Source organism: Rhinoderma darwinii, chromosome 4 (genome assembly GCF_050947455.1).
Source record: "Rhinoderma darwinii isolate aRhiDar2 chromosome 4, aRhiDar2.hap1, whole genome shotgun sequence".
Lineage (NCBI taxonomy): Eukaryota > Metazoa > Chordata > Amphibia > Anura > Rhinodermatidae > Rhinoderma > Rhinoderma darwinii.
In genome coordinates this window covers 55,365,533-55,389,267 of record NC_134690.1, presented here as the reverse complement: position 1 = coordinate 55,389,267, position 23,735 = coordinate 55,365,533, and the positions used below count along the sequence as shown (strand labels likewise).

General features: G+C 45.4%; 2 protein-coding genes across 3 annotated transcripts in view; one reads left to right on the top strand and one right to left on the bottom strand.

Moving 5' to 3' along the window:
* Positions 1-2,152: 2,152 nt before the first annotated feature.
* Positions 2,153-18,199, bottom strand: ITGB1BP1 (integrin subunit beta 1 binding protein 1). 2 transcript variants are annotated; one of them, XM_075861119.1, is made up of 7 exons: positions 18,083-18,199; positions 12,275-12,374; positions 10,742-10,820; positions 9,235-9,371; positions 8,778-8,870; positions 7,657-7,806; positions 2,153-5,244 (listed from the first exon to the last, which is right to left on the bottom strand). In XM_075861119.1, exons 2-7 carry the CDS (start codon positions 12,344-12,346, stop codon positions 5,161-5,163), a joined length of 615 nt encoding a protein of 204 aa, XP_075717234.1. In that variant the 5' UTR covers positions 12,347-12,374; positions 18,083-18,199; the 3' UTR covers positions 2,153-5,160. The 2 variants fall into 2 exon arrangements, with proteins under 2 accessions (XP_075717234.1, XP_075717235.1); XM_075861120.1 differs by lacking the exon at positions 18,083-18,199 and adding an exon at positions 17,723-17,787.
* CPSF3 (cleavage and polyadenylation specific factor 3) overlaps positions 18,055-23,735 on the top strand; it is a 24,886-nt gene continuing 19,205 nt past the window's right edge. The window contains exons 1-3 of the mRNA XM_075861118.1: positions 18,055-18,356; positions 21,673-21,736; positions 23,230-23,327. Coding sequence (XP_075717233.1) covers positions 18,286-18,356; positions 21,673-21,736; positions 23,230-23,327 — 233 coding nt within the window. The 5' untranslated portion in view covers positions 18,055-18,285. The remainder of the gene's footprint in view (positions 18,357-21,672; positions 21,737-23,229; positions 23,328-23,735) is intronic.

Sequence of the window (23,735 nt, the reverse complement as noted above, 5' to 3'; positions counted from 1 at the left end):
TGCACTCTTTCTCCTCCTCCTCACAGCGCAGAGTGCATGTGAGGAGGAGGAGTTGATGCCATTCTGACGAATGGCATCGCTGTACACGGTGTGGCAGGGCCGGGGTGTACAGCAGGTGGAGGGAGCGCTGCGCTGGCTCCCTTCCCCTGCTTGAAAAGCACCCTGGCCCGGCGACACCTTCGATGGCGCCGCTAGCAGCTGCAGCTGCTGCTACTACTACTGTAGCGACGCCACTATAGCAGAGCAGGGAGGTATCTCCCCGCTCTGCTATGTGCTAGCCGCACTTTAGCTCCTTGAAGGAGCGGAATCCCCGTGTTTTCGGGGATTCCGCTCCTGGATAGAGCGCTTGATGTCTCTGTCCATATCTGGGCAGTGACATCAGGGGAAACTCCTGAAGCGGAATCCCCGAACACATGGGTATTCCCCTTCAGGAGTTGCCGCTGATGACACTGTCCGGATCTGCCCGGCCCGGCACGGATGCAAAACTTAATGCAAACCGGCCGGGCAAAATGGCCGATTTTACCGGCCGACACTCGGGCTCGGGAACGACCCGGTCGTGTGAATCCCGCCTAAGTTGAAAGTTGATCTGAACCCCTTGCTACATGTAAATGTCTGCTGACTGCATTTTGGCCTCCTTCGCACACACTTTGGCTGTTTTCTGCAATGTTTTTTTATGGCTATTTTGTTGCCTTTCTTAAGTGTGATTTACTGTTTATTTAAGGCCCCATGCACACGAACGTGCTTTTGCGGCCGCAATTCCCCCGAAAATCCACGGGAGAATTGTGGCCCCATTCTTTCCTATAGGGCCATGCACACGACTATGGTTTCCACGGTCCGTTCATGGCCCAGGACCCCGCACCGCAGAAAGAATGGGCAAGCCTTATTATGGCCGTGTTTTGCAGTCTGGGCTCATTGAAAATAATGGCCGCGGCCATGTGCATGGCCCGCGATTTGCGGGTGTCTCGCGGCTGATACTCCGTGGCCGACCCGGAAATCACGGCTGTGCACATGGCTACGTACGTGTGCATGAGGCCTTAGATGGTGTTTTTCTCACTGCAAATCAGGTGAGTCAAAGATCGTGTGATGCAAACACATTGACACTTAGGTTTTTTTGTTCCTCTTTGGAAAAACACATGGAGGTCAATGGGACAAACGCCATTAAATTATTCCAAAAAAAGCCAAAGCCATGCTTGCTGTGTTTTGTTTTTTTAAAACGCCACCAACCCAAAAATAGCAACTTTTAAATAAAAAAAACCCCATATGTTTGTAGGGCGTTTTATATTTCCATATTGACTTCAAGATTACATCTCGCCACAGCGTTTTTAGACGCTAAAACGTTCATAAAAAGTCTGTGTGTGAATACACCCTCACTGTCATTGTGAAACACTAAACTGCTGATTAGAAGGCTGTGCTTTGTATTTGTGAACACAAGAGGGCGCTCATGCTGTGTACTCAAATGGTGGGAAATTTTTTTTTTACTGTCCTGGGCACCTCAGAGCCTGGAGGAATGGACTGTGGGTATTTCTTTTGTTGTATTCACTGAGGACCAAACCCATGTTGACTTTTCCTTTTTTTTTTTAGCAATTCGTTATACTGATGTACTTATAATGTTATAAATAAAGCAGTTTTTTTTTTTATTAAAAATGAGCTCTGATCTTACTATATTGATTTACTAAAATGGACAAGGTGTAAATAAGGAAAGAAGGTAATTACAGCAATATATTAAAAACGATGTTCACCTTTAAATATTATTTACAGTATATATATATATATATATATATATAACCTTGAACTTGTCTACAACCTGTAGAATATGCCCGAGCTGCATCCACAGAGATCTGCCCTTGGGACTGAATTGCTAAGATAATATATTACTTAGTGATTTATAGTGTCCTGAGGATCCGTGTACATTAGCGGTCACCCATACAACTGATCGTTCCCAGGTACCCCAATAAACATGCACGCCTGTATGCAGGGTCATATGAATAGGGAGAAGGGAAAGCCACTGCCAGACACCAGGCCTGATCTTTCCCCCAATGCCCATCTTTACCGACAAGTTTTGCTGACTTGAGCTGCAATATCAGACACAGAACAAGAGTGACGCTGTCTAATGGATACAAACACAGTAACTGGTTTTAAACTTTATTATAATGCAAAATAAATATTCATAACCTTTACTGACTGACACAAGACCATTATATAAAGGAATGCAATAGAACTCAAAATTAAATACATTTTGTAGTAAAAAAAAAAAAAATATCAGTCAGAATGGAGAATGCAGAATTAAGACGTAGAGAAATTGAAAGCATGAACACACCACACAGAGGGGGAAGACCAACCATTTCTTCTTGGGTATGTCAGCTGGTAGGCCGCCTGCCTGTTCACACCATCAGTGGCCCGCTGACATGAGCAGCCACAGCATGACCATCTTAATTCTTGTATGTATGTAGTTACAAGCGTTGGAATGTAGTTTTCGAAACGTGTTAAAATCTGGCAACACAGCTGTCCCAGTATACGTGTGTGAGGCAATTCACAGTACGGAGCAGATAAGGAATTAAGGGGTAGAAAATACTGATCGGTGTGGGTGCCGAGAGTCGGACCCCCACCGATCAGATGTTTATGGCCTATCTTGAGGAAGCAATGATTGTGTTCTAACCTTTAGCGGGCACCCTCTGCAGTGACACTGATGCCCCGACCTGTGCCCGTTCCAAAGGGTATTGTCCTATTCCTGTTGATGGAGCACAGCTAGGGTTAATCAGAATGGAGTTTCAGAGAGATTTCGTTTGCTACATTAAACTATTATATGGTACAGGTCTAAACACCAACTCCCACAGTGCATGATCTCTACAAACACTCAACCACCAGTAGGCTGTGAGTTTATGCAGCCTGAGAGCCAACTGGAAGTCAGCGGAATTTAGAATGAAGGTCTGGATGGGAATGGAGAAGCAAGATAAACGATAAAACTGAGCTCCGCTATAAGGCTATGTTCACACGCAGAGTCAAAAACATCTCAAAATATGGAGCTGTTTTCAAGAGAAAACAGCTCCTGATTTTCAGACGTTTTTTGTGCCACTCGTGATTTTCGCAGCGTTTTTTACGGCCGTTTTTGGAGCTTCTTTCAATAGAGTCTTTGGAAAACGGCTCCAAAAACGTCCCAAGAAGTCTCCTGCACTTCTTTTTAGCGGCCATTTTTTTACGAGTAAAAAAACGCTCCGTCGGAATAGAACAACGTTTTCCCATTGGAATCAATGGGCAGATGTTTGGAGGCGTTCTGCATCCGATTTTTCGGCCGTTTTCAGCTCGAAAAATAGCCGAAAATAGGCCGTGTGAACATACCCTAAGGCAAGAGCTGTATATATGTACCTGGAGCAGCAGAATCCTTCCATCAACACCGGCAAAGAAAAGTGCTACCGGAGGCATTACTGGCCCTGTAGTCTGGCTAGAATGGAGAAAAACTACTACTGGATATATAAATCCCAAGTCTAAGCTAAAGCAGCCGCTTCATTCCCAGCTGTCTGTCATGTGACCGGCTTCCATGATAGAATGTCAGTGGAGGTAAACCAGCGATCTATACGTAGAATGTAAACATAAAGGAATATAAATATAGTTAATGGAATCGGCTGCGTAGATGACAATCACAGGTCCATATCCACACTCCTCTAGATCAAATTAGAACACAACAAATGTTTCAACATAGAAGACGAACCCAGGCTCTGTTCACATCTTGTTTTTCAGGCACATCGGTGGTATAACTCGGGTGTTTTCCCCGATGTATACACCCACGTGCTCACAGGCCCCCCCATACACTCAGCAAATGACAAGACTGTCCATTATGTGCCGGGAATAGCTTTTTTTCACTGTATAGAAAAGTGTGGTCTACCAGGCTTTTCTAGGCAGTAGGATACAGTAGAAAAAATGTGGACCGCAATAGGAGTTTATGGCCGATATATATATATATACTACTGTATGGCGTACTGGGAGAACTACCGTTGTGTATACCTCCGACGTGCCTGAAAGACCAGAGGTGAACAAGGCCTGACCAGAATGTGCACAATATTCCTATTAGGACACCCGGTCACTACAACTGCAAAAGTGAATAAGACGAGTCAGGCGAGGGATGACTATTTGCTAAGTATGGCCATTAAAACATTGTGGGAGATTTATAAAAAAAAACAGTGCAAAGGAATAATGGAGTTGTCCAAAGAAACCAATCGGATTCCACCTTTCATTTTTCAGAGGCCCTTTGGGAAAATGGCAGCAGCAAACGGAATAATTGCCATGGGATCTGCTTCACTTTTCTTTTGCCTCGGTTTTGCTAAATCTTCAATATAGTGTATATAGTGTGTATACAATGGAAAGGATCCGGATATGGAACAAAAAAAAAATATCAGCCAGCTGCAAAGGACGCAGATGACAGCAGCTCTGAATATGTATTGTATCTCACCAAGGGACACGTGGATAAGGAATGTTAACTGAACATTGAGTCTGGCTGAAAAGAAGCAATTGGGGAGAAAATCTGAGAACCTATGTATTCCCGACTAATAGAAACCAGTTGGAAATGTATGTACCTCACCAGAAGAAAACAGTGAACATTCGGTAACAATTATTTTTAGGCCGGGGTTTCAAAGGGGCCATATTGCTCCAGCAGCACTGATGGGACAATCCGCCATTGTTTTAGATTGTCCCATCTGTGACTACCAGGTAGATGCAGAATACACACAGGACAGAGCAACATATTCATTAAGAGCGGTGGCCTCCACCTCTGACATAACTACAACCCTCAGCATGGCCTGAGCTGGAGAGACTGCATGAAAGGTGGTTACTCTGTTATATGGGCTTCTCCCAGGAGCCGCCATGTAGAGCCTGCCTTAGAGTACAACCGGAAGCCGTTGTACCGGTACCTTTACATATACAGATAAATAACGTACCTGTGAATATCCACCCCTGTAATAAGTGGATGGACACTTCATACCTGCCATGGTCTGGAACCTCAAAGCCGATAACATTGCAGCTTTGGGAGTAACTTTAGTAACGGTGAATATAAAAATATAGCTCTGTGATATATATATATACACATGTCCTCACAAATCCTGGGTTGTGGCTTTCTTCTGCATGAGACAATCCGGAATAATCCTGGTAGATTTGTCACATCCGGCACGGTCATTCTGCAGGCAATCGTGTCTTCTCAGTGAGAACCGAGTCAAACGCTGAGGAAAGGACCTTACAGATGGACTGGGCATGTTCCTGTACAAAGAATGTAATAGACTGATGAGTACTGTAAACTTCCAATAAAAAAGCACTCCGGCAAAACTAAATATTGAAATTATACCCTGTAAACCCAAGGTCATAAATAAACCGGGCACTTTATTTTATGGTTCGCCGTTCCATGCCGCTTTTGGGTCATGTGATCTCCACTCTGACCAACCAAGTCCTATAGCGTCTGCGCTAGGGACCGGAGGTCAGTCTCTCAATGTGCATCGAGGCCATCATAGACTTGCATTAAGAGACTGACTTCCAGTCCTTGCAGCAGATGTTGAAGGATGTAGTAAGCCAATACACCTCACTACTAGGGATGTCACGATACCAGAATTTGGACTTCGATACCGATACTTCGTTTAGTATTGCGATTTCGATACCAATTCGATACTTATAGTATCACAGGCATATATCTATATACAGATAGTACACAGGCATATATCTATATGCCAGTACATTATCTATATTACAGTGCATTAGCCTGTGGATGGATAGTACACAGGCAGTTGTTAGAACATAGATAAGTATGCCCTAACAACAGGAAATATGGTCAGACAGCCCTGGGGTCCTTCAATGGACCCTGGGCTGTCTGCCCATATATGGTATGTCCCTCAATCGCGTCACAGGAATTCCCTGTGACGTGATCCCAGGTGCATCCCCCCTTCTCACTTTCCCCTGAATGCTGCAGTCAGCTGTGATCGCAGCATTCAGGGGAATAACGGCGGAGATGAGAGGTTTCTCTGATCTCCGCTGCGGGGCTGCGTCTGTGTAATACAGCCATTGCCCCGCTCCTGACAGGAAGTGCGTGCGCGGTCAGCATGAGGAGATGCGGCCGGCGCTGCACTAATGAGAGGCGGTTCAGGCACTGAAGACAGAACATGGGGGTGTTTTGTAGTGCGGCCATGTTCTGTCTTCATTGCCGTCGCTCATTAGTGCAGCGCCGGCTGCATCACATCATGCTGACCACGCGCACTTGTCAGGACTCAGGAGCAGGGCAATGACTGTATCACACATCCGCAGCCCCGCTCTCATACATTCATGTATTACTATACTAAGCTGTGCGGCGGCACAACTAAGTATTGAAATACATGAAATAACGGTATTGAACCGTTTGGGGATGCATCGTGCATCCCTACTCGCTACCATTCAGTTATTCACATTTTTAAACGTGGGCGGGAGGGGGGCTGGTTGTCTTCGCTACATTTAGGGTAAGGACACACAGGGCGGATACTCCGTGTAGAAAGCACACAGCGTATGTGTCCTGGAAGCCGCAGGGAATTCCGCCCGAAAAACTGCACCAAATTGTGGTGCATATTTTTTGGCAGAATCTCTGCTGCGGAAACAATGCTAGAAAGTAAGGTTCACTATGACAACCCCCAGGGATAAGTATTAACCTTTTTTCAGTTTTAAACCAAAAAAAAAAAAGTTTTTTTTTTATGATTTGCGATTTTTACGGCAAGATTTGCCGATTTGTTGCTGGTTTTACCTCCCCATTGAAATCAATGGGGAAAACCCTCAACAGAAGAGCAACGATTCCGCAGCATAAATTGACATGCTGCAGATTAATAAATCGCACCGCAGGATAATTTATGAACGGTTTCTCGGCTGATTTTTTCCATTGTGTGTGGATGAGGTTTGTTCAAATCTCATCCATTCGCTGCTACTGTAATACGCTGCAGATTTTCCACATTAGAGGGGTTAAGATTGCCTCTATCCAAGACAAACTTCGTCTATTTGCTGATGACATTCCCCAAATTTTTACCTCTACCACAAAATCTCTCCCCAATATCCTCAAAAATCTGTTCAGCTTCTTGGCACATTCAGGACTGAAAGTCAAAGATTCCAAATCTCAAAACTTCAACCTACCCTTACCCTTACTTGGCCATATATTTGCTGCTCTGCCTTTCTATTACTCTGGTCTGATTCCTCCTGAATAGCTGGGGGTCCCCATGTGTGATGTATCCACGCTCTGCACGGCTAACTACCCACCACCCCTTACTCATTTACAGAAACTACTTAAGGAATGGTGCAGATATTACATCTCCTGGCTGGGACGGATAGCGGCAATCAAAATGATGTTCCTCCCCAAATTATTAAACTATTTCTGAGCAACTCCCATGTATGTACGAACCGCAATAGATGGGGAGTTCCCTGGAATAGTAGAACGCATGATATTGATTTTATGCTGATCAGATTCGTTTCCAAATTCAACCAGGTCTATTTGGTTTTATGTTACCTCAATGTCTCCTACTTCTGGTCACTGGATTAGTTGTGTACTTTGAGGCTCTGTTATTTTCGATTATATCTTTTTAAAATACAATATAAAAAAAAACAACAACGATGATCTGAACTACACATTGGGACTTGTACTGGTGTTTATAAAAGTAAACTGGTACTCACCAGATTGGCACACTGGTAAACCCACAGGCTGCACTGCTCCTCACTGGCATCTTTGGTCTTCAGCGCTAGCAAACTCTTTCCAGCCACCAGTCCATCATCATAGCACACCATGGAGACGATGAGATAGAGGGGATGCCTGTGCAACACATCCTGGCGGTACAAGGAACAAGTGGAAACACAGCACGATGCCGGTCATTATGGTGTTCAACATTTATGGAGTGCTGCACCGACAACATACATGAACGGCGATTAGAAGGCGTTTTCGACAAGTTGGAGGAAAACTTCTAAAGCCACTTCCTAATAGATTCATTAAAAATAAAGATGTAAAATAGAAAAGCTAAAAATTAGAACATGCATCGTCCTGAAAGTAGGTGCGGTGGAAACGGCAAGCATCTGGATAAATCATGGCCGGATACTGTAGGTATCAGCCGGAGAATAGTAAAGTATATTCAGGGCTCGGGTAACACAGACAAAAATCCTCAATGGCTAATTTGCTCAGTTGCAGCGGTCTCCTGTGCAGCGGTGCTGGTAGTATATATGGCACGTCTGCCCCTCATTTAAGGCGCTCTACACATTCTATAAAATCTCGGCTTCCTTGGATGTATCCAGCACAGGTATATCCTATCTACATAGCGGATACAGCAGCAATGTAGACGTGTTGTTATATATTTCCTTTCAGCATAGAGAAAAGCCTGTGCTGGATGGATTCAAGGTAAGTAAACTTTTAAAAAACTTTTGACGTCATAGTGACTTCTCAGAAGTTTTGATCGGTGCGGGTCCGAAAACTGAGACCCCACCGATCGCTATAACGAAGTGACAGAAGCGCGGTGCCGCTTCCTTTCTGGACGACTTTCCTCGGAAACGCGAGTGAGCTGTGTATGGGCTCAGTCTATGCGTTCGTACACAGCTTGCCTGGTTTCTAAAGAAAGCTGATCAGAAACAAAGTGGCACAGCGCTAAACCGTGCGCTGCTGATGCTTTGTTTTACCGATCAAAACTTCTGACATGTCACTCTGACATGTCAAAACTTTTTTAAAAGTTTAGTTACCCTTTAATAACCAAACACAATGTATTGTATAGCTGGCTTTACTGTGCTGATGGAATAAATCTACAATCACTTACATACTGATCCAAGGTAGTTACTTTGATGCCGTATTTTGAAATCACCATAAAGAAATCTTCATCTGAAGGAACAAAGGGAAGTTTTCCATCTTGCTAAAATAGAGAATAAAATCATCAATTATAAACATAAAAATCAGAAATATTCTGTCTACCAATGTGTATGTGCAGAAACACTGCTATTAATTACAAAATAAGATGACTAAGGTCACACTCCAAACGTCGAAAACTGACCTATTCCACTTACTGCCAGAGGATGGCGCTATAGCTGAAGAAAATGAAGCAATGGCAGGGTGCTCACACATTAATGTTTTTTGTTACTAAACTGGCCTTATATTTAGGAATGGGCTAATATGGATCTTATGTGCCACTACACAGGAATTATACATACATCTTGGCACTCTATTAGCGGTCATACAGGGTCAGTGCACAAGTCCCACATGATTGGTAGAATTATTACCTGGGCGACATCAATATAATTTATTAGGTCCAATGAGCCCTGCAGTGTTTTGCTTTCCTCCGGCTTTACTCTTTCAATAGATCCCACATACTTCACCTTGAACTCAGCACAGGGCTCTGAAGTACTTGACGCTTGACCTGTAGGGAGCAGAGATGAAGAGGTTAATAAACAGAAATACATGCCAACATACCCGCGCTGACAGTGCCCCATTACCTATCTTATGTGCTCTTATGTCCTGCATTTTGCATATAGCATTGCATCGCGGGCTGCTGTGCTATCTCTGCCGCGATGAGAGGAAGTGCACTTCCTGCGAGCTTGTTTCATGCAATCGCTCAAAGCTTTTTAAAGGAGACGCGCACATTTTTATCAATATGGCTCAGACAATACAAGCAAATCTCCTCCTGACAGTGAGAATCATCAGGAAAAGAGCTCATATCAGAAGTGATATCATTTATAATAATCTAAAGATGGCCAACAGTGAGCGGTCGTCCTCCTACTGGAGATTCTGCTTGTGTGCAAAATAAAATACACGTCAAAGAGGGGGGGTGGGGGGGTTTAGAAATACCATTTATTTCACTGCTTCCAGCTAATTCTATGTCGGAATGATCTTGTGTCTTTAAACCTACAGAGATCTTCTAACTTAAAGGGATGGGTAATCATGACACTCCCTAGAAAAGGTAATCCCTCAGTATTTCCCCAAAATACATCTGGATAGTCACTTTGCACATGATGTCAGGGTTCGCTAACTATGTTCAACGCTAACATGTTTATTATGTGAGATTATGGCAGCGGCTCCAAGCTGCAACCGCGATCTCAGTAGTAGTCATGGCAACCCTTGTCCCGTGACTGCAGACTATCACTTCCCTGCCGTGGAAATATGGGGGAAGCAGTAGCCTGAGGCACCCGCAGTATAAGTGAATGTGGAGGGTGGGCACAGCTGGTGAAACCATGATCTGCCCATTCACTACATTCAGAACTTGTAAGTGCTGCCACAGAGGGGAGGGGAGTCTTTTTTTTGTCATCCCCCACCAAAGTTTTATATACCAAACAAGAGGCCCAGATAGACTGTTCCGCCGCTTCAATTAGAGAGTTATTCTTGGGTTTTACACGGACGTCCTCGCCTGAGGATAAGCCTTCAAAGTAAAATGACTGAAAAAAAAGCTTTGAAACTATTTTTGTTAAAGAAAACATCCAACGGCTTCCAGCTCCGAGGACTGGCGGCCCGCCTCTGAGGACTGGCGGCCCGCCTCTGAGGACTGGCGGCCCGCCTCCCCTACTGCAAAATGTAGCAGCACTTCAGTAACATAAAAGAGGATCACATCACTGGTCCCCCAAGCGCATGGAGACCCCACCTGGTAACGGCTCATGCTAGAAAAGTGCAAAAAACTCATTTGGGTGCTGCGTTACAAACTTAGCACTTCCAAAGATGAAGTCTGAAGAACCCCGAACATCAGAGCCTGGAGTGCCACATAGACACCATAGAGAGACCCATGTAAGAGAAACTTACCTAAGCTTCTTGTAGAGTCGGTATCGAGGCTAGCCACGGTGCTGGATCTGGAAAGGCCTCCAAGGCTAGAATCTACAGACTAAAAAAAAAAACACAGCTACCAGTCAGCACAAAATATACTGAAAATAAATCAGTCCTTGTTCTTATTTCTATTCTTTATATCAAGAAACAGATCATGCGAGACTCATTACCACAAAGAAGTAGCGGACTAGTAAGAAAACACCCATCTCCTAAAATATTCTGCTGTCGTTAAATTCAAAGGGGCTGAGCTGTAATACCAGACACGACCCATGGACAGGAGTGGCACTATTTCTACCTTTTTTTTTTCGCGATTCCAGTTAAAAGCAGATCCGTCACCACACTATGTTGCCCTGTTTATGAATAGCATAATATAAAGACAGGTCCGCTGTACTATTAGCCCAAAACAAGATGTTGTGCGTTTGGCAAAAAACACCTAACAAAGAATACGGAGGACTCGGAGTCTGCTGTACTCATGAGGGGAACGCGCTCCCGCACCTCCTCACCGGTGACTGACAGCTGCCATTATCCTGCATATAAACACAGTGGCCGTCAATCACTAGTGAGGGGGTCGGGAGGAGCCAGGGTGATGCTCCCCTCATTAGTACAGTGGACTATATATAATTAAGAGTCCACTGTATTCCCTGTTAGGTGCTTTTAGCCAAACAGCACAATAATGTTGTGTCATTTAGGTTATTAGTACATTGGACCTGCCCCCACTATATGCTCCCCTTAAACATGGCAGCAATGTGGTAACAGATTCGTTTTAAATGAGTTTTCTGTAAATAAAACTTTAGTGAAAAGTTCTACTACTTTCTAATATGCTTTGTGTTTCAATTCCACGCCATTTTCAAGATATGTGCTTGCTGTCAGTGAATAAGAATACTCTTGTTTACATTAACAAGCTGATAACCTGTATATACCTAAACCTGCTCCGAGCTGAGAAGTGGCTACAGTTGTACTTATTCTAGGTAATGATTTGCAAACTAAATATATTAACAGCAGCTGCACAAATCTCTCTGCTAGTTTGCTACAATGTATCAGTCTGGATACCGCATTTGCGGGCCGTGCTCCCATTATAAAGTATAGGAGCACGGTCTGCAAAATCGAAAAATAGGACATGTCCTATTTTTTTGCGGGTTATTTCTATGGCCTGGACACCTTCCCGTAAATATACGGGAAGGTGCCCGTGGGCTATAGGAATGAATGGATCAGTATTTTGATCTGCAATTGGATACAATCACAGAGGAAATCCATCACGGCAAAGGCATGACCAAAAACATGTGTTTGATCATACATCATGCCGGGAAGTGTGGTTCAATGGTGACATCAGAGAGGGAGGAAGTAGCCAACTTCTCCTCCTATTGGGTTTTAATAAAAATTAATGTAGCTGGCCGGCTGGGACATAACTCCATGAAAAGAGAAGTCTGACATGTGTTTTTTAATAAACAAATATACCAGTGTTATAGTCCAGCCGGAGACACAAAGGACAATTCTTTCTCATAGTGTACGGACCTTACTCTTGGTGCTGATCTCGCTGCTTTGTGAGCTACTACTGCTGTGTCGCTTTTTCCCCTTACGGAACATTCTCTTATCCCAGGTCCATCCAGACTTCCTGAAGGGAAAAAAGATTTGGTTTGTGAGTGTCCCCAGAATATTTCTGCTACCAACATTCAGAACACAAAAAGGGCGCAGCAAAAATCAAAGTGTAAGGGTATGTTCACACGGCCAAATTTCAGACGTATACGAGGCGTATTATGCCTCGTTTTACGTCTGAAAATATGGCTACAATACGTCGGCAAACATCTGCCCATTCATTTGAATGGGTTTGCCGACGTACTGTGCAGACGACCTGTCATTTACGCGTCGTCGTTTGACAGCTGTCAAACGACGACTCGTAAAAATACAGCCTCGTCAAAAGAAGTGCAGGACACTTCTATACATTATACGCGGGACACTTCTTTCAGACGTTTTTGGAGCTGTTTTCTCATAGACTCCAATGAAAACAGCTCCAAAAACGAGTTGGTAAAAAAATGAGTTGGTAAAAATGCGAGTTGGTAAAAAACGTCTGAAAAGCAGGGTCTGTTTTCCCTTGAAAACAGCTCTGGATTTTCAGACGTTTTGGTTGACTACGTGTGAACATACCCTAAACGTCGACATATACTGTATATTACTATCATTTATATAGCGCCATTATCTTCTGCGGCTCATTAGGACGCCTCCAGACAGAACAGTGGCGTATTACACATTGCAGCACGGTGGCAGGTGTTGCATTGTAACGTCCCTTTGCTTAGTCTATGTGTGCGGATCAGACAAGGGGGACACAGAGCGGATTGGCTGCACATTTGTGGTGCAGAATAAAATATAAAATCTGCAACAGAAGAACAATACAATGCTCGTAAATGGAGTCTAACAAAAATACATACTGCAGAAAAATATAGATCCGTATCATACAATTCCCGAACATGGTGTGTATAAGGCCGAACACACTAAAAAATGCCACATTAACAAATATTGGCTACAACCCACACACAAAAATAGTTTCACGTATAATGTGTTTATTTTCCAGTCTTATGTCCTGCCCCTTAAAACATAAGATCACAACCCGCACCACAAAAGACAAAAACAACAACACCGCCCAGGTAATATCCTTCAACACATCCCCGATTTGTCAAAGATTTTGTTGCAGATTTGACGCGGATCTCACTCTTTGCATTTCAAAGGGTATTATCTACATGGAAAGTCTGCAACAACTCCACGATGTGTGAGCTCAGGCTAAGGGCTAGTCCACACGTGGCGTTAATACTGTGGATTTTCTGCAACGTATTTAGTGGCGGAAAATCTGCATCATAATACAGTAGCAGAGAAGTGGATAAGATTTCACGACATCTCATCTACACGCTGCGTACGTGATATGTGGAGATTCCGCACATAAATTGACCTGCGGTGCAGTTTTTTAAGCCGCAGCACGTCAATTTTGGTTGTGGAATCACCGGTATTTTGTTGCGGGTTTTCCCCATTAAATTCAATGGGGATCTAAAACCCGCAACAAACAGTCATGCGTTGCAACTTTTGCAGCGAAATTGCAGCGATTATGCCGCAAAAACCTTACACTTACCTCTGACGTTCTGCAGGCCGAACTCCTAGGATGATGTTTCATCCCATGTGAATGCTGCAGCCAATCACAGGCTGTAATAGGGCTGGGCAATTAAGCGAAAAATAATCAAAATCAAAATTCTGCGCAATTAATCAACGTCATCTTGGGAATTTCGGTTTTATCAATTATTTTCTCCCGGTTTAAACCGTATCTACATCTTCAGGACGCAGATACAGTTGAATCCAATGGTAGAGCAGGGGACCTGCTCTACCATTCACAATGTATCGCCGGACGCGAGGCAGTGATGTCATCGCGCCTGTCTGCCCAGTGCCGCACAGACCAGAGGGATCTCCTCCACTCGTCGTTGGAACGGGGTTAGGCGGGTATGTATATTATTATTTTTATCTGGCACTATTGGGGGCAGCTGTGGGGGCATTATACAGCCTGGGGGCAGCTATGGGGGACTTTATACTGTGTTGGGTGCATCTGTGGGGGCATTATACTGTGTGGAAGTCAGTTATGGGGGCATAATACCATGTAGAGGCAGTAATGGGGGCATTATACTGTTTGGGCATTTATGGGGCATTTTACTGTGTGGAGGGCAGTTATGGGGGCATTATACTGTGTGGGGGAAGCTTTGGAGGCTTTATACCGTGTGGAGGGTAACTATAGGGGCATTATAATGTGTGTGGTGGGGCAGTTATAGGAGCATTATAATGTGTGGGGCAGCTATGGGACGATATACTGTGTGTGGGCAATGTCAGGGGGTTTATTATATACAGCAGGCTCAGGGGATACATTTTTTATTCAATGGCGTAGCATGCAAATAAGGGGCAAGGTATGAAAAAAGGGGTGTGGCCTAAATAATCGTAATCGAGGTTACATGTTCAATTAATTGCGATTTTGATCATAATTGCCCAGCGCTAGGCTGAAGCAGCAGTCACATGGGATGAAACGTCATCCCAGGAAGCCGGACATTTCATCCCATGTGACCGCCGCTGCATCCAATCTCAGGCTGCAGCGGTCTCCTGAGACGAAACATCATTCCAGAAGAGCGGCCTGTCAGCAGGTCGGCTAATTCTACAGTCCTCTGCAGCGTACATTCCGGGCGAAAAATTGCACCACAATTTGGTGCGGTTTTTCGCCGGAATTCCCTGCGGCCGCCGGGGTGGATACAAACGCTGCGCTTTGTGCGCACAAAAGGTCTGCGTGTCATCAGCATATGGTGCGTGGCTGCGTGATTTTCTCGCAGCCGCCATCATTATGACACTCTGGTTTGATGTTTACAAACAGAAAAGCACGTGGTGCTTTTCTGTTTTCATTCATTTATTTTACTACTGTTGCGCGAATCACGCGAGTCACACGGAAGTGCTTCCATGTGCGATTTGCACGCACCTATTGACTTCAATGGGTGCATGCTGCACGAAACACGGGCAAATATAGGACATGTCATGAGTTTTACGCAGCGCACATACGCTGCGTGAAAATCACTGACAGTCTGAACGGCCCCATTCATTAAAATAGGTCCGTGCGACGCGGGTGATTTCCACACGTGTGGCACGGACATATTATACGTTTGTGTGAATAAGGCCTTACTCTCACCCACAAAGCTGTCCACAGTGCACCTCCTTACATCTGCTCCCTCATCTCTGTCTACCACCCTACTCGCGCTCTACGTTCTGCCAACGACCTTAGATTAACATCCTCCATAATCCGAACCTCCCACTCCCGTCTCCATGACTTCTCTCGTGCTGCACCAGTTCTCTGGAATGCGCTACCCCAGACAATCAGATTCATTCCCAATATCCACAGTTTTAAATGTGCCCTGAAAACACATCTATTTAGACAGGCCTATAAAATTCCCTAATCTGACTCCTTTCCATGGCCCTCCTTTTAGATTAGTCATCAGAACTTGAACCCCTTCATTCAGCAGTATCCCCCACACACCCTGCACCCTAATACACTTCATGTCCGTCATACACGGATACTGGCTGGTGAACGGCTCATGCAGCTTTATGTTACCACCCCATGTGTATAAAAGATGGCTGAACCATTGTACTGAACAAGCATTGTTTTACACTTTGTGTCTCCCTTATTTCCTCATAGATTGTAAGCTCTTGCGATCAGGGTCCTCACTCCTCTTCTTTGGATTAATTAGCTTTGTCACTATGTAATGTCTGATATTGTCTGTACATGTTCCCTCTAAATTGTAAAGTGCTGTGGAATACGTTGGCGCCATATAAATAAATATTATTATAACCCCCATCATCCCTGTATATAACATTGGGGCGGGCACTGTCCGCTCGCCGTGGAGTGTGGGCATTGAGGCTAAAGAAAAAGTAAATGGGGTGGGCATTGAGGACACCATGGACCAATAGGATGCCTGAAACGCTGGTATATGGAAGAAGTCCAGCGGAATCTGAAACGCACCGGGCTGCACAGACCAGAGGGATCTCCACCAGTCGTTATTGGAACGGGTTAGGGGAGTATGGATTTCATTAGACACTATTGGGGATGTGTGGGGGCAGCTATGTGGCATTATACTGTGTGGGGGCAGCTATGTGGCATTATACTGTGTGGGGGCAGCTATGTGGCATTATACTGTGTGGGGGCAGCTATGTGGCATTATACTGTGTGGGGGCAGCTATGTGGCATTATACTGTGTGGGGGCAGCTATGTGGCATTATACTGTGTGGGGGCAGCTATGGGGGCCATTATACTGTGTGGGGGCAGCTATGTGGCATTATACTGTGTGGGGGCAGCTATGGGGGCCATTATACTGTGTGGGGGCAGCTATGGGGGCCATTATACTGTGTGGGGGCAGCTATGGGGGCCATTATACTGTGTGGGGGCAGCTGTGTGGCATTATACTGTGTGGGGGCAGCTATGTGGCATTATACTGTGTGGGGGCAGCTATGTGGCATTATACTGTGTGGGGGCAGCTATGGGGGCCATTATACTGTGTGGGGGCAGCTATGTGGCATTATACTGTGTGGGGGCAGCTATGGGGGCCATTATACTGTGTGGGGGCAGCTATGGGGGCCATTATACTGTGTGGGGGCAGCTATGTGGCATTATACTGTGTGGGGCAGCTGGGTAAGGCCGGATTTACACAAGCGTGTGCATTTTGCGCGCACAAAAAGACGCGGCGTTTTGCACGCGCAAAAGGTACTTAACAGCTCCGTGTGTCACCCTCGTATGATGCGCGGTTGCGTGATTTTCGCGCAGCCGCCATCATTATGACACTGTTTGTATGTTTGTAAACAGAAAAGCACGCGGTGCTTTTCTGTTTTGATTCATACTTTTTACTGCTGTTGCACGAATCACGCACGTCCCACGGAAGTACTTCCATGTCCTGCGCGTGATTTTCACGCACCCATTGACTTGAATGGGTGCGTGATGCGCGAGAAACGCACAAAAATAGGACATGTCGTGAGTTTTACGCAGCGGATACACGCTGCGTGAAACTCACGGACAGTCTGCAGGGCCCCATAGACTAACATAGGTCCGTGATTTTCACGCGCGTTGCACGGACGTATATCACGTTAGTCTGAATAAGCCCTAAGGGTCAGTGTCAGGGTGTGTTATATACAGTCGTTTACAGCCGGCTTAGGGAACTAATGTCATAGCATGCAAATAGGGACGTCGAATTCGAAAGGGGTGTGGACTAAAATAATTTATTAATCGTAATCGAGGTTACATGGTCAATTTATTGTCATTTTGATTTAGGCCATAATCGCCCAGTCCTACTCCACAGCGCAAACAGCGGGGCCAACGCCACTGAACCACCCATGAACCCAGGGTAACAGAGAAACATCTTCTAGGAGGTCCCAGAAGAGCAGACATGTATCGTATAACCCACATACAGTGCACACTGCTGCTGTGCTCTGCAATCTATAACTCCCCAACTGTTGTGAAACCACAACTCCCAGCATGTCCAAGATGTAGAACAGCAATACAGTAAAGTGCAAAAAGAACAGCAGACAATAAGTGGAGCCGTTACCCATAGCAACCAATAGGATCACTTCTTTCATGTTCGAACCTGCGATGGAAAAGTGCAGGAATCTGATTGGTTGCTATGGGCAACAGATCCCTGGGCAAGTTTTGTTGTTCCCAAAAAAAACTTGAGGCCCTGTTACTATACAGCGTGGAGCGCCGGTAGTAACCAGTACACACAGCTGTTATTACCGCTATAACTACCCCAACCAGCCCAGCCTATGACTCACCTGTCGAGCCGCTCCTGCCAGCGTCACTCTAGTACAGAACGAGCAAAAAGAAACTCGCCGCAACGCTAGGGAGTAAAAAGCTAGCGGAACCTTACTGTAGAAAATACCGGAAGTGGCGGGGGATAATCTGAGACGGACTGATAGAGGTGCCAGAGACGGACCGGAAGTCAGGCTGACTTGCTGGGAATGTGGTTGATTTTAAGATGTCTGTGAAGAGGAAAGCGGAGAATGTGATCCCGGCGGAGGAGAGTGACCAGCTCCTTATCCGGCCGCTGTGAGTGCACCTCTCTATGTCTGTGTTCACTAACATATATATATATATATATATATATATATATATATATATATAATGATCTTCTACCTGTGGCTCTCCCGCTTCTATGGAACTACAACTCTCAGTATGTCCTCATAGCTACAGACTGTCATGTCGTAACTGAGGGACCATTATAAGTATGCACTATGCAGGGCTGGCTCCAGGGTTATGTGGGCCATTTTGTGCCCCCCCCCCCCATATAGAAGTTAGGCCGCCAGTTTGTACCTTAGTGCCCACTGTAGATAGCCCCCCTCCCGGCTAGTGCCATGCAGCAGCATCCCTTCCCAGGTAATGCCATGCAGCAGCCTCCCTTCCCAGGTAATGCCATGCAGCCCCCCCTTCCAGCGTAATGCCATGCAGCCCCCCCCTTCCAGCGTAATGCCATGCAGCCCCCCCCTTCCAGCGTAATGCCACGCAGCCCCCTTCCTGGGTAATGCCACGCAGCCCCCTTCCCGGGTAATGTCACGCAGCCCCCCTTCCCGGGTAATGTCACGCAGCCCCCCTTCCCAGGTAATGTCACGCAACCCCCCCCTTCCCGGGTAGTGCCACGCTGCCCCCCCTCCCGGGTAGTGCCACGCTGCCCCCCCCCTCCCGGGTAGGACGGACAGTATATGGATAGTGATGCCAGAAGGAGTCCCAGGCAGAGCACTAGAAGCGGCTCTGCTCCGGTACTCCATCTCTGGGGAAGCCCCTGTCGTCACTGTCCATATATGGATAGTGATGTCCGGAGCAGAGCTGAAGTACCAGGCAGAGCGCTAGCAAAGTCTCTACTATGGCTCTTGGGAAGCCCCTGACATCACTGTCTATATATAGATAGTGATGTCAGGGGCAATACCAGAGCCAAAGTCCCGGGCAGAGCCCTAATAGCACTCTGCCTGGGAGTCTGTAGCCCAGTAAATGGCAGAGTAGGGCGCTACCTCCCTGCTCTGCGTAGCTTTCGATAGTATCTGCGTCCTAAAGACGTAGATACTATTGAATGTAATGGGGCGTCATTACCACTGTAGCAGCCATAGCGGCTGTTAGTGTGGCCAATGGGCATGGGGGGGCGGTGTGACAGCGGGCTGCACGGCCCCCCTTATGCCGCAGGCACCGTGCTACAGCGGTAGTTACGCCGCCTCCTAGACAGGGGCTCCCTCTAGAAGCAGAATCATGTCGGCAACACCCTGGCCGGAGATTCCACTCCTGGCGGAGCCATGGTGGCAGCGTCAGCACCTGGCAGCCGAGTGGGTCCAGGTTCGCTGGGTGCTGACTGAACCGATTCCCTAATTGTATTCTATGGGGCAACAAATCAGGCAAATAGATTTGCTCTTCTCTAATCAGGACTAAAGGCCCTATGAGACAAAGCGATTATTGTATGAATGTTTGTATAATTATTCGAATGTATGAGGTAATCGCCATGTGTAATAGTGTTCAACAACCGGACTATAAATCGTTGGGTTTCCATGAATCAACCGCATCAACCTGAGTGAAAGATTGTCGTTCGTCACCTCCTTATTTCCTCGTCTAATCAGAAATCTTCAGAGATGAGGTGGGGGCGAACGAGCAACGATTTCAGTAACGACTGAACAGCGAAAATCTTCACTAATAATTGTCACGTGTATCAGACCGTCTCTCGAGCACAAACGACTCACTAAATCATCACTTGTCTCTCATTCATGAAAGAATATCTGCCCGTCTAATACGACACTTAAAGAGGCTCTGTCACCAGATTTTGCAACCCCTATCTGCTATTGCAGCAGATCGGCGCTGCAATGTAGATTACAGTAACGTTTTTATTTTTAAAAAACGAGCATTTTTGGCCAAGTTATGACCGTTTTTGTAGTTATGCAAATGAGGCTTGCAAAAGTCCAAGTGGGCGTGTTGAAAAGTAAAAGTCCAAGTGGGTGTGTATTATGTGCGTACATCGGGGCGTTTTTAATACTTTCACTAGCTGGGCGCTCTGATGAGAAGTAACATCCTCTTCTCTTCAGAACGCCCAGCTTGTGACAGTGCAGATCTGTGACGTCACTCACAGGTCCTGCATCGTGACGGCCACATCGGCAGCAGAGGCTACAGTTGATTCTGCAGCAGCATCAGCGTTTGCAGGTAAGTCGATCTTACCTGCAAACGCTGATGCTGCTGCAGAATCAACTGTAGCCTCTGGTGCCGATGTGGCCGTCACGATGCAGGACCTGTGAGTGACATCACAGATCTGCACTGTCACAAGCTGGGCGTTCTGAAGAGAAGTGGATGATACTTCTCTTCAGAGCGCCCAGCTAGTAAAAGAAGTAAAAACGCCCCGATCTACGCACATAATACACACCCACTTGGACTTTTACTTTTAAACACACCCACTTGGACTTTTGCAAGCCTCATTTGCATAACTACAAAAACGGTCATAACTTGGCCAAAAAATGCTCGTTTTTTAAAAATAAAAACGTTACTGTAATCTACATTGCAGCGCCTATCTGCTGCAATAGCAGATAGGGGTTGCAAAATCTGGTGACAGAGCCTCTTTAAGGCCGGGTTCCCACGTAGCTTAAACGCTGCGGAACTTGCACAACAGAAATTCTGTGCGGAAATTCCGCAGCATTTACAGCGGCAGCAAAGTGGATGAGATTTAGAAAATCTAATGCCCACGCTGCAAAAAAAAACGCAGCGAAAACATTGTTAAATTGACCTGCGGTGCGGAATTTAAATCCGCAGCCTGTCCATTTATGCTGCATTTTCAATGCTTTTCTGTTGCGACTTTTACAGCTGAATCGCAGCGATTCAGCTGCAAAAATTACAGCTACGAAAAATTATACTTACCCAGAACTCCCTGCTTCTTCCTCCAATCCGGCCTCATGGGATGACGTTTCATCCCATGTGACCGCTGCAGTGGTCACATGGGCTGCAGCGTCATCCAGGGTGATCAGACGGCAAAGGAGGGACACGTCAACATGACAACGGCCGGGAATAGGTATGAACGTTTTTATTTATTTTTTCTACCCCTGCTTCCTGCAGCGGAAATCCCGCCTGCGGATCTGCACCACAATGTGGCACGGTTTTTAAGACGCAATGTGCTGCGGATTCCGGGTTGGATACGCTGCATAGTTTTACTAATTGTATCCAACCCGTGGGAACCCGGCCTATAGGTGAAGTCACACGTGGTAGATTTTGTTCCGATTGAAAATCCGTTCCATTCTTCTGACAAAATCTGCCACGTGTGACATCAGATTTACTGTTTGAGATGTCACTGTCTTAGTAATTGTTATTCTCTAGTTCATCCTCCACCTTTTATGTGTATTTTTTTCAGTGGGGCTGGTCAGGAGGTCGGAAGATCATGTATCATCCTAGAATTCAAAGGAAGAAAGATCATGGTGAGTGACCGCTTCTGGACATCATAGAAGAATATTAATATTATTATTTTTGATGTACTATACTCGTCATATTTTCTTCTTTCAACTTAAACACAGGACAATAATATACCCATGTACCCTGTATTTGATATGAGGCAGATGTAACCTAGCCGCCTTATACGTATATTCTCTGATGGGCACTGTAGTTATTATTATATCAAATTATCTTGATTGAAGACCAGCAATGCAGAACATAGGAGACAGTCAGATGTAAAGGCCAACATAAATCCTTATAAAGTAGATGCGTCTATAGAATTGCAGCACAACCACGTCATTTTCCATTGACTTCCCAGACGTACTGAACTGCACTCATTATGTCACCCAATGGGAAACCTTTTCTAAAAGCGTATTCTTTGCTTTCACGGTCCATGTAGTTGCACCATATTCCCCAACATAAGTTAAATCGTGCCTATAATTTCATCCTCTTGATTAGGTGGGAGAACGGAATAATAGGAACACTTTAAGTCAATGTGATCTGGTTAAAATTGAGCCATCATTACGGTCATTGATCTGTAAAGAACAGAAGCCATGGCGTTAGTGGGAGCAGCCGAATTCGTCAAAATAATACAAGTTGTGATGGACATCCTGCCCACAAGTCCTGTGATGAATAATGTTTTTGGCACTGCTGTTTGGTCGGCAATGGCTTAAAGGCTATGTACACCTTTGAAAATGTCACATAGATGTGATCGATAACAGGTGGATTCTTCGTGTCAATGACACCCAGGACCCGCTGTCACTGAACCAATCAGGGCCGCTGACCTGACAAATTCAGGTCTCATCGCTAGATTCAGTTGCTCTGTATACGGGATACAAAGCAGCTGTATCTCAAAAAGTCAAAATAATTTTTAATAAAAAGTAATTAGAAAGTTGCACCAAACACACTGATACACATTTTTTTTTTAAATGTGTACATAGTGTGTTCAATGTGCAGCATGAGCATGCCAGCCATGGCCTGGGGTAGGACACAAAAGCAAATTCCCACATCCCTATTCAGGCGTTGCCCATATAGACTGCTAGCGCCGCATATCTTTACATTCCGCCAGCGCTTTCAGTCCTACAGTAGGTTGCAGGCGAGATAAGGAAAAGCAAGGTATTTTTTCTCTGTTCTTGTCATAGGCAGAGGTATCTAGCAGGGAGATATTTTGTATCCTCTGGAATTATCCTTTTAAAAGTGCTTGAAGGCTGTCCAGTCAGTCACTCTAGATATTATCTCCGGGCTGAAGAATCGTGCTAGACGCTGAAAGCGGTCCGTGTGATCCTGGCGGTCGTTTTGGTGACAGATGTCGCTTTGATTTTCAGACCACTACCTCTCAGGGACTTGGCATGAGACTGTAATTAGATATCATCACTGTTTAAGCGAATGGAGCGGGCGGGCACAGCTGGTGACATCATTCACGTTGAGGAGCCAGGGGCTGTGTGACTATTATTATTAATGGAAATCTTTCTGATCTTAGCTGGATTGTGGCATTCACCCCGGGCTGGAAGGAATGGACGCACTTCCTTATATTGATTTAATTGATCCTGCAGAGATTGATCTCCTTCTAATAAGTCAGTAAGTAAAGTGCTGGTGCTGATTATTTACATATGGGTCATTGTTTTATTGCACATTATATGTGTATATTAGGAGTGTCATACAATTATACTCTGACCTGATCAGGAGGTCACTAATAGCGTATCATGAGACATTCAGTATTGGTGCACCAGGGAACTGCACTACAAAAAATTCACAAAATCTATTAGATACAATTGGCCATCTTCATTAATACCGGCGTACCTCCAAGTGGCACACCAGTATGTATTTTATATGCTACATGCGTAATATTCATCAACGCAGCATAAAACGTGTCGATGAATACAGCAGAGCTACTGAGATGCAACAAGATTGCCGGTTCTTTAACCCGTTAGTGACCGGCCCATCGTGTTTTTACGTCGGTCACTAACGGGCCTTATTCCGATGCCA